At 30.0% G+C, this 12,669-nt stretch overlaps 1 protein-coding gene across 1 annotated transcript in view; it reads right to left on the reverse strand.

Moving 5' to 3' along the window:
• The window catches only part of LOC128397305 (chaoptin-like), a 19,664-nt gene continuing 6,995 nt past the window's right edge, over positions 1 to 12,669 (reverse strand). Inside the window, 5 exon segments of the mRNA XM_053358023.1 lie at positions 1 to 1,457; positions 1,794 to 2,033; positions 2,478 to 2,692; positions 3,542 to 4,514; positions 4,517 to 7,388. Coding sequence (XP_053213998.1) covers positions 1,027 to 1,457; positions 1,794 to 2,033; positions 2,478 to 2,692; positions 3,542 to 4,514; positions 4,517 to 7,388 — 4,731 coding nt within the window. The 3' untranslated portion in view covers positions 1 to 1,026.

Genomic DNA, 12,669 nt, shown 5'->3' on the forward strand with positions numbered 1-12,669 from the left:
ACTTGATGTGACTGATACAATATGAGAATCAGGATAAATCTGATAATCTTGATGATGGATTTGAATTGTCATCAAGTTGATATTGTTAATCAAGGAAATGATTTGTTTTTTTTCCTAGGAAATATCATCAAGGTGTATTAACCATCAGAGTGGTAAAGGTGAGAGGATGATAAGGAAGACAAGGAAGATGATAAAAAGCCTAAGGGGGTTTACCATGAATAAAAGTAATATTGTTAATCTAAAGGTAAGATATTTGTGGCCACAGAAAGGTTGATATTATGAAGATGAAGATGATGATGATGATGAAGATAATACAATAAATCAAATGAAAGGTAAGACATTAAATTGCTTGGAGGTTGATGAAAGTCTAGTAAGAAAGATTTCCCTTGAGAAAGAAGATGAAGATGATGATGATGAGAATCTATCATCATTTCTGATGTACATTATCATCTTCTGTCTTTGGAGTTTTTTTTTCATATCATCTTTGGTTTCTTATCATTATCCTCATCATCATCTGAGCCTCATCACCATGAGTATCATGATGAACAAAAAAACTTTTTTCAGATAAATAAGCTTATAGTTTTGTTATTTTTTCCATCCCTCTCACTTTATACACGGAAGATGATGAGGATAACTATGGATGAGAATGGATGAAAAAAGAAGGTAAATTTAGATACAAGAAAATTTGATTCATTTTTTTACTCCATCGCCTCAGGGGAAAAATTGATTTCATCATGATTCAAGTTCATTGGAAAACGCAACTTTTTTTAGAAAATTTTATCCCTTGTCCATGGAGATAACATGAGCTGAGAAATTGAACTGAAACTTGAACAATTTCAAGATTCATGATAAGATGGAGAGAGTGGTGGTGGAAAAGGTGCAGGGTGGATGATAGAAATGATGATTTACTTGAATGTCCGAAAATTTTATCGGTCATTTTGTTTTCTTGTTGTTTTTGCATTTCTATTGAGTTTCAATTTTGTTTCAATGTGAATTCAGTTGATCAACAATCAATTTTGATTGTCCTTATATAAGTAAATTAGATGCATCCGTTATATATATAAATTGGTAAACAATTGATAATAGTAATAAAAACAATTGAGCCAGTGGTGAATTGACATTAGTTGAGACTGAATTACATCCAATGTCTTCAGGGTAAATATCAAGGAGAGGAATCTTTTTATCGCTGATTAATTTGGCCTTTGGCCTTAAATTGATTGAAATTATTGAATTATTTTGTGAAATGATCGATGATGATAAAGCTGATTGTTGTTTTCGCAATTGGACAATTGATTGTTTACAGGTCATAAGACGAGCCTTTGATTCAGTTGACAAGAAAGTATCATGATTATGATGATGAATTTTTCGAGACTCTTTCAACCATTTTCGAAGCCACGAACTAAGCCAAAGAATATCACAGGAACAGATTAATGGATTATCTTCCAACAAAAGACCACCTTCAATACCCACCAAGCGAAAACCACCCACCGGTAAGAGAGAGAAACAATAGAGACAATTAGTTAATTATTCCAAATGATTGTAATGTGATTAATGACATTTAAATGTTAATTCAATGTGTCGTGAGTCCAATGACAAACCAACACAAACAGAAAACAACAATTAACAAGATATATCAAGTTCGTGATGCTGATCATTAGCTACATATCCCAATCATCACAATTTAGTAACAACAAAGGTGATGATAATCATTAAATTGTCCAATTGTTAAATAGTAACAATTAATCAGGTTGAGGTTAAAAAACTATCAATTTGTTTGGGGTAAAGATAATTACCTGAAATTGTCAATCCATTTGATGAGAAAGGAAAAACGTTAAATTCAAGTGACCCCTTGACCATTGGTGATTCCTGATTAACCGATTGAAGGACATTTAATTTAAATTGTGTCAATTGATTGCGACGTAAATCAATTGTTATATGACGAATATCGTTAATGTATCTTAATAATCCAGACGGAAGTGATGAAATGTTTGTATCTACAATTCGTAAAATCATATCGGGCTGATGGTGAAGACCTTGTTAATTGTGATTCGATGATTAGTTAATTGTGCATGAGAAAAGGAAAATCAAAAAGGTAAAATTAATCAAATTAAATCAATCAAACAAAAGGTCATTAAGTTTCATCTCTCTGAGAGTCATTAACTTTAACCTTTGGCTGTTTATATATTAAATTGAATAGGAAATGAAAGTAATCAGTTAATCAGTTGAAGGATAAAATCAATCCCAAATCAATTCAATTGGAATCAAGGATAATCAAGGTTAATGGTCAAACTTATATACTTGACCATTGTTGACCATTACTATTATAATATTAATAGTATACGAGAAAAAAAAGGTTCCAAGTCAATTGAATTTAGATTTGACAAGTGAAACTAAATTAATCTTTTTGATTGTTACAGTTTCACGTGGAAACAATTAAATGTAACCATTTCTTGATTGTAATCAATTGTTGAACTTACCAAGAAAAGCATCAGGAAGTATTTTAACCAACTGATGACCAGTGATGACCAATTCTCGTAACTTTGACCCGAAAGCGTATTGAATTTGATGAGAAAGTGTCGCTTCGTCTACTTGAATTAAAGCACTTCGAAGAGCGATCGATTTGGACAAAAGGTCAGTTAATCGAAATGACCTGACCCTTGGATAAGTTGATGTTTTTAGATCAGTTAAATATCTGAAATTAAAAGAAAATGAAACAATTACAATTTAGAATCTCTAATTGCTATCAACTCTCAAGAGTCACCAATTTGATTAATAGTTACAATTATCTTCAATTATCCTGGTGGAAAAAAAGTTAAAACAATGATACAATTTAAAAGTAATTTTCTCACTCCCAGTTTTCCAATCTTCATCTTATCCTTATCTTCATCCTTTCATCATCTCATCATCATCTAAATGATGAGTGACAATTTGCAATTCAAACGAGTATTTCTAACGGTAAATTGTGATTACATGGGAACAGGTTGAAGATTATTTAAAGAGCAACCTTTTAAATTGTATATACATTTTGTCTCCCTGTCAATTGTTAACAATTTAACAACAATCAATTGGATAAGTGTTTAGAGGAAAATTTGTTTTTAAATGCATTTTAAATTGTTTTTGTCAAGTTGTTGTTCAAAAATCATTGACAATCAAAGACAATCAACTAAATAGGGTTTTAAATCAAAAAGGGATCAAGTTGATTATTGATTTTATGGGAACAGTTAAAGATGATGATGATAATGATGGGAGGGATAATCGATTGAGAGGAAGATGAGGATGAAGATGAGGATGAAGATGAGGATGAAGATGGGGAGGATAATATGAGAGAGTGGGAAATGAGAGGTGATAAGGATGAGGATGAAATTGAAAAGCTGATGAGGAGCAAAACAATCGAGGTGAAAGGTTATCCAATGTACTGTTATAATTTGATTCATTTTCAAATTGTATTTGTTAAATTGTTTAGAAAACTGTTCAAGATTAACTTTAATTGTTTCGACAAATTGTTTATATAATTGGTTTGGACATTAAACTTATTATTTACCTTAGACTATTGAACATCCTGATATCAATATAACGTAATGATAGACCTCGAATATCAATTGATTTTAATTGTTTGAATGGAGTAAATGATGAAGAATCTAAATTTGATATTGGATTAAAGGATAATATTAAAGTGATTAACAATTTACTAATCCCAAGCTCTTCAGGTACAACTGTTAATTGATTAGAAGACAAATCAAAATGAAGTAGATTAGGAATTGAATTCAATAAGCTTGATGGTAAATTAGTTAATTGATTATGAGAAACATCAAGAAAAATTAAATTGTTCGACTTGATTGTTGGTAAATTAGTTAATGAACAATTTGACCAATATAAATATTTTAAATCGGGTAAATTAACAATCTGATTAGTTAATCCTTTCCTTTGAGTTGTTAATTGTTGATGTTTACTTTTAGTTAAATCATTTATATAGCGATGATGATGATGATTATGATGATAATTAGGATTGTGATTAACTTGATTACTTGAAATATCAAGGAAAGTTAATTGTTTAAATGTTGACACAAACATTAATGATTCATGAAATGAGTGTAAATGATTTGATTTCATATTTAGATGAATTAAATTGTGACAAGAATTAATTTCAACAGGAATTGATTGTAAATGATTATATGATAAATCAAGATGGGTTAAAGTTGATGATATACCAAGACAATTAGTAACAATCAATTGGTCAGGTAAAGATTGGTGTTGATGATGATGATGGTTTTGTTGATAATGATGGTGATTATTTTGATGATTAGTTGATTGTTGAAGGGTTAAAGATGAAAGATGATTCCCTTTAAGGTTAAGCTTTGACACCTTTGTCCCATTAAATAGATTTGCTGGTAAATTGTAAATATTATTAAAGCTTAAATCAAGAATCATTAAGTTAATCATGGATGAAAATAGTTGATCAGATAAATTGTTAAAGGTTAAATTGTTGTAAGATAAATCAAGGTAAATCAGATTAGACAACAATGATAACCGTTAGGTAATTGTGATGATGTTGATGGTGTTGGTGTTGGTGTTGATGATATTGTTTGATTCTGGTTGGTTAATGGGTTAACTTGAGGTGGTGATGATGATGAAGATGATGATGATGATGGTGATTCAGTTAATTGTGATATAATATTATTGCTCAGTGAAAGACTCATCAATGAAGGTAAATGATTAAGTGAATCAAGTGGAAAATATTTCAATCTATTATGATTAAGGTTAAGATTGATAAGGTTACCACCAAGGGCTTTTGATAGGTTAATGTTTAATTGGTTCAACTGATTGTAACTACAATCAACTGATCTTATTGGTAATTGTTTGCTTGATTTGCTTTTCTTTTCACTTGATTTACTTGGTTCATCAGCGGCTGGTAAATTGTTACTTAAATTGTCCTCAGGTGAATCACTTTCACTATTAATTGTCATCATTGTGGTTACACTTTCATTGGTAAAATTGTTAATTGTCTCATTAGTTAATTGTAGTAAATCAATTCCTGGTATAATTGTTGCTGTTGCTGTTGTTGTTGTTGGTATTTGAGGTGACGATGACACTAATTGTTGTAATGAATTGCTAACTAAATTGGTTTGGTTAATAATTTCACTATTGTAAATATCGGTTGTAATTAAATCAACATCACTGATGAACAAATCAATTAATTGATTATGTGATAGGTTTAAATTGATTCCAAATGAGTTGATTAAACTTTTGTTAACAATTTGATTGTTACCATTAAGATGGACACTGTTTAAGAAACTTAAATCAACTGAAGTTAATTGATTCTCTTGTAAATGAATGTTAATCAAATTTGAACAATTAACTATTATCGGTTTAGAATCTAATTTTCCCAATTGATTACGAGACAAGATTAATGTTTGTAACATTGGTAAATTGTTAAAAGCGTAATCAGATATTGATTGTAATTGATTACCTCTTAAATCAATGGTCACTAATTGTCCAAGTGAATTAAACGTTTTACTTTCAATTGTGAACAATTTATTTGATGATAAAACAATATTTCTTAATTTAGTATGATAAGAACCATTGAAAGTATTGGAAGGTAAATTAATCAATGAATTGCCATCTAAATCAATATGGACCAACGATGGTGTTTCTTTAATTAGTTTAATTGATTGGTAATCAATTAGGCGATTGTTATCCAATTCAAGAAGCTCCAATTTAACCATTGATTTAATTGTTTCCAATAATTTACTCTGTGAGCTCATGATTGAGTAACTTAACTCAAGGATCGTTAATGATGAAGCCAATGGAGTCAAGAATTGATTGTTAACAGTTAGTAAATTGTTGAGACCCAATTTAAGCTCTCGGAGGTTAATTGTGTTCCTAAAAGCTTTGGGTGAGATAAATTGTAATCCATTCTTGGATAATGAAAGTGATAACAATTTAACTGACCATTTACCAAGTGAATCAAAATCTACACTTTTAATTTGATTGTCAGCTAAATTTAAACGTAACAATTTACGGGTTAATGATAAAGCTGATGAAGGTATTGATTGCAATTGATTAGATGATAAATCAATCATTTGTAATTCAGTTGAACAATTAGCTAGAGAAGTTGATTGTATTGAAGTTAATTTGATTCCTCTAAAAAGTAAATTAGTTACTCGATTTAATCCACTAACCAATTGATTTGATTGATCAGAATTAAAGTTAATCATTGGATTAAATGAGATGTCAAAAACTCTGAGACGATTAATTAATAAACTGTTTGTAAATAAATTGTCAGGTAAATTGTTCAATTGATTGTTGGCAAGAGATAATCTTTCAATTATAATCGGTGATTGAAAAGTATTATCACTAATTGTTGTAATTAAATTGTAATCTAATAATAATTCACGTATATGGATAATTAATTCACTTTGATTGTTACCAAATAATAGATTATCGTTAACAGGATTAGTTAATTGTTGATCAGTAAACTTTTTGGAATCATTTTTAACCATCATCATCCTTAATTGTTTACCATTAATTGCTCGTTGGGGTTGAAAATAAGGTTGATTAGTTGATTTGATTTTATTGCTCAAGGAAGTGAAAAAATTACCGGACAATGTGGTCAATAAATTATGGGAAAGGTCAATCAGTTCAATTGTGATGACCGGTAATGGCCAATAGTAAGGTAGATGGACAATCAAATTGCCCCGAAGGGTTAACCATTTGAGTCTATTGAGATTCCAAAGTGATTCAATTGGTATTTTTTCAAGTAAATTGTTGGCTAATGAAAGTGAGGTCAAAGTTGATGGGAAGGGTTTACCTTCAAGGCTTGAGATCCTATTATTGTCCAGGTCAAGAGATTGAAGGTTGACCAGTTGATTAAATATCCCATCAGGAATTAGAGTTAACAAATTGTCAGAAATTATTAGACTTCTAAGTTCACTATCAGAGTAGTTAATTGTTGTTGTTACATTTGAATCAATGAAAAGTGACCTCCAATCTTTTACCTTTAATTGGGTCAATCGATTTGACCGGAAGCTTAACCATTGTAACGATTGTAAACCAGGTAACAATGGAACCTCAGTTAACTCATTATAACTTAAATCAAGAGTAGTTAAAGTTAATTGTGAACCATTAAAGGCATTAAAGGCAATACTTGATATACGGCAACGTTTAATTACCAATGATGAGATACCTTCACTTGACCCGAGGGCATTTGGTTGTAAATGTTCAAGATCAGGTGAATTGATTATAGTGAATCGGTAGATTGTCAAATTTGAAGGTAATTGTGGTAATTTAGTGATTGGAAGACCCAAACAATTAACCTCACGAATTGGGTTAATTGTGTTACTACATGAGCAGAGTTGATTAAAATCACAGGGAACTGATGACAGAGAAAACTGATCGATTCAATTGTAACAATTAAACCAACCAATAAATTCATTGGTAGACCCATAATGATGATAATCTGTGAGTAGAGAAAAACAATAGAAAGATTAACCACAACAATCAGTTGATTATCAGAAGAAATAAGAGAAAATCGAAAAATTAAAAATGATTATTGGAGAAAAGAAATGAAAAAAATTTGAATCGAGATTTTTCCCGCCCCCAAAACCACGAACAAAATTTGATTAAACTTATCTTCATATATATTGAACTTTTCATTGATATTCAGATGATGAAATACAAGATGATGATGATGACAAAAGAAAAACAAAGTTTATGATCAACGATGAAAACTCATGAATCTCATGAGCTTCTCATCTTTGAGATAATGATGTTGAAAAGTTTTCATGATAACTTTTCAAATTGTGTTTTCCTCATAAACCAAAATCATCAAAATGAACTCAGAACTTTTTTTTCTTCAACACAATTTTTCATCATCTTTATCACCATTCTGATCATCATGTGTTTATTGTCCAACAATGATGAGTTTTTTTCACCATGAAAAGTTCAATTTTCAACCTGAGTGTTTTATATATACGAAAAGTTGATCTCTCTCTCTCTTCAGAAGCAAAAAGTAACAACATTAAGAGATGATCATTTCTTTATCTTCATCATCATCCAAAGAAGATGAAATATCTTCATCTCTCTCTCTCTCCTTATTTCTCAATCCCCTGAGTGACTTGGATGAGGTGGGAAGAGGCAAAGAGGAGGTTGCAAAGTGTCACTGGGAGTGGAAAATGATGGATATATAATATATCTTTTTGTTCATGTTACAGTTTTGAACATGTTGATATTTATCATGAATGAAATGATTTAAACTACATCGTTGTTGACAATTGAAACTTGACCATCAATCAGCTGACCAGATGATTTGAGATTAAATTTCAATTGCTAATTCAAATTATCCACAAAACTTGTTATCATAAATAATTGTACTCACAATTATTATTATTATCATTTTTATACGATACTTTTCATCAAATCAAATTGTTACCATTTGATCACGATTCTTGATTTTGATTATCTTTACAATTACCATTGATTATGATTATCTATTGGTTTGATTCATATGAAAGTCTCAGGGGTAAACATGAATAACATGAAGTAAACATGGGGAACAAAAATATTTGATTATATATTTTATGATTGAACAGAAACAGTTGAGTTTTATGATCATGATAAAAGATCTGGATTATAATAGGAAAAGGAAATGATGAGAATTGATTCATTCACATGATCAGTATTCTTGAGGTATATCTATGTATTAACTAGAGAAACGAGAATACCTTGAGGGCTTTTTTTTACCACAATCGAGTTTAATTTCAAATTCCAATCAGAAAACACTGAAAATATGAGACATTGAAACAAATGAAAATCATCATCATCATGATAATAATCATCATGAACCATTGATAAAAAGTTGAAAAGTTTCAAAAATTTACCATCAAAATGTAATATCAAGATAACTAATAATGATAAAAGTTTCATCATGATCATGATCACCATAAATTCATAGGTTGATCCTGATAATCATCATCATTATCATCATGATTATATTCATATCAAAATAATAATCTTGATTCACCAAAAATCCTAATGATAATTTCATCCAACCATCAACCTCCATCCTCATCATTTATATTTTCTAAATTCATCTTATAACTAATTTTGTTTGTCACTTAATACCACTTCATATATAGTTATCATCTTCATCTTCATCCTCATCTTCATTATCACCATCAACTGTATCCAAATTAAACTCCCAATAGCAATTTAACTCCCACTCTTATCAAAAGAAGAGTAAAAATTTTCCTTTTCCTCCTTTTCCACCCCTTAACTTTATCCTCTTCCTCCATCTGATCCAAGCTTAAAGCTAAATCCCACCTTCACATCATTTTCCCACCTCCCACTTTCCATACCCACCCCACTCCTCATCCTCATCCTCTTCCTCTTTATCCCTCTTCAAATGATAAGAAATGAATTCCCATTCAACTGGAAAGTTAATTTTAAATTAATTGATTCAAAAGTTTTCATCGTCATATTATTGTTATATATATTAATTAAGAGTCTTAATCAAACTGTTAGGTAACAACTTGCAAAAAGATGATGATAATTAAGATGAAATTTGCAATTAAATTAAAAATAGTTAATAATCAACACACACACTCACTAACACACTTCAATTGTTATTAAATTGCAGTAACTAAAACTGATTACAATTGTTAATAAATTGTAGGCAAGTAATTTAATCACATTCTGAATGCGTTTCCAATTGTTTCATTTCAATGATTATTATTGTTTACAATCAATCAGCAGTAATAATAATTTCACAGAGATAAAATAAGAGAGAGAGAGAGAGAAAATAGTGAGGGGACAGTTGAAGATTAACTTTGATGATGACCAGTGGTCAGTCGTAAGGATCATTGAGTTTTTTACTTCTTCATAAATGTTACCTTTTTATTTTCTCATGATGATGAAAGTTATTGTATCATCATGTTTCTTGATATTGAATAAAAATGAGCATCCATTAGATGATACTATTGCTAAGAAGATAAAGTTTGTCTTCTTGAAAGATAAAATAATGCAAAGAAATAGTAGAGAGAGAGAGAGAGAGATGAAATTATCATCCTAATGGGCAGAAAATGTAGTTTCCAATTGAGTATATATCTTTTTCACTGAATTTGGTTCGTGAATCTCAAGTGTGTATTTTCAGAACTTTGTTCAAATCTCAAAGTCTAAAGTAGCTTTAAGATGATGAGGTGAATGATAATATTGTTTTGCTACTACAAAGTGTGTCCATCAAGAGGGTGGATAAGGTGGAAGTGGGAAAGATACACCTCGTTAATATTCACCCTTTACTATTAGATTATTAGTCGATAAAATTTTTCCACAACAGGGAATAAATTTCAATCTCCAGTTCGGTGTTTTCTACCTTCCATTCCCACTCCCAGTTCCAGTCTCCACCTTCAATCATGTGGTACAAAGATTGACAGTTATTCAATAGGAGATGATGGAGAGGAGGAAGATAAAGATTGGGAAGATGGAGAGAGTGAGAAACAAATATCAAGCTGGATAAAAACAGTTTTCATGAATCACATTGAAAATCATAAGCAATCATGAAATTCATGAGTAATCAACATTCAGAGTGACAATTAATGTTCAATTGAATCATGTAGATGAAACCATGTTGATGATGAAGCAGTTTGATTAACACTGATTGTTATGAATTATAAACAATTTGATTGTAAATAAAAGTTAATGAATCAAAACAAAAGGAGAAGAAAAAAAAGTTTAAATTCAAATATTTACATTTGTCTTGATTGTCTTGATTAGTGAATTGATTGTTGTTACTGTTGTTGATTAGCTAATGAAAACTAATGATGATACAACATGATTAAGCTCATTAACGGTTTTAACAATTTAACTGATTGTGTTAATCTTACTCCCAAAATGTTAATCTAATCAATTCAACAAACAATTGTAACCATTTGGTTTTAATCATCAACAATGAACAGTAATCAATGGACAGTAATCACTTATTGAGATGGATTAATTTACTTTCATCATCCAAGGTTATTCAATCCAAATTCAATGTCAGGTCCCAATGTGACTTGATTAGCTAGTTAGTTAATCAAACTACATCATCATCATCATCATCATCATCACCATCATCAACCTCCTCTCAACCTTAATCATCTTCAGCTCTTAGCCTAAAGGCTACTAACTATATATTGTTTGTTAATTGATTTACTTTCTGTGCATTGTAACAATTGCAATGTAATTGTATTGACTGATTATATTTGAGTTGATTGTTACGACAAGATGATGATGTTGGTTATAATAAAAAAAGATGAGGATGATTAGTCGATGAAGATGATGTTGATTGAAACGTATTTAAGGTTTGTATTATCATTATGATTTGTACCAATGGACTAAGAAAGTTGAACCAATTAATTGTTATCATATGGACGTGATCAGTTTAACTAAATCAGCTAAAAACAGGAAGAGGATCAAGATGAAGATGAAGATGAAGATGATGATGATTAAGCAAAAGGAATCAAACTAAACAAGAACCCAGAGAGATGATGAGGATGAATGTTCCCATGTGAATAAAAGGGAAAATATATATAAAAATGGCCGCAAAAATGACGAATTAAAGGTTGAAAGAAGAAAAAAGTTCTTCGAATTTTTTTTTTCGATACATTTTCAGATTCTATTGGTTATATCTGTTCCAATAGGATGAAGTTCAGGAAATAATCCCCATGAGTTTATATCCATTGGAAGATAAAAACTTTATATCTCTGTTTGTTGTTTGTTGTGTTTACCTTTTCATGATGATAATTGCAATTACCTTGGTAAAGTTAGTTAATTGGTAACAAGATCAACAATCAGGCAACAAAGTAACACAACTTAATGGTCATCTCAAAGGATGACCAGTTCTAAGTATTTATTATTTACATTAATTTGATTTTTAATCGAATCATTTTCAACTGTTATCATTAACTTACAGGTTCAAGATGATAATGATAATGGTCAAGAATATGTGAGTTTGTGATGATTAGAAAAACGGACAATCAACATAATCACAAGATTAAAGTTATCATTCAGTTATCGCGAAGCTTAATTATTATTTTCATCTTCATCTTTTTGTATCATCATATTGCCAATCATATTCATCTTTATCATGTGTTGATTAAAGAGACAGTCGGTCAACTGGTCAGTTGAGTTTGATAGCTTAATCCATTGGAGGATTAAAAAGGTCAACAATCAAAGTGAGATAATCATAATCATTGTCGTAGTCTAACAATCAAACAATATTCATTGACATTGTCATTGGTTTAGACTAAATCATTAATAATCTCAATTGGGAATTGAAATTCTAACAGTTATCAACCAATTTAGCAGGAAAAATTTACTGAAATTGTTATTGAGAAAATAAAAGAAAAGGAATCAATTAATTAACCATAATCAATGTTAAGAGATGAGAAATTTAATCAGTCTAAAAGGTAGAGATGATGATCAATCAATGATTGATTAGTAAATTGTTGTTGTATCAGAAGTCAAGAAGAAAAGTTTCAAATGTAACTTTTATCATCTAGAAAACAAAGTTACATATGAAATAATATCCTCGGAAGTGGGAGTAAGATGATGAGGGTGAGATGGAGGTAGAAAATTATTGATCTTCATCAAGAGATACATCGATATAGATGCCAAATAATAATGATGATAAAAATG

This window comes from Panonychus citri, unplaced genomic scaffold (genome assembly GCF_014898815.1).
Source record: "Panonychus citri isolate SS breed McGregor unplaced genomic scaffold, ASM1489881v1 Contig00001, whole genome shotgun sequence".
Lineage (NCBI taxonomy): Eukaryota > Metazoa > Arthropoda > Arachnida > Trombidiformes > Tetranychidae > Panonychus > Panonychus citri.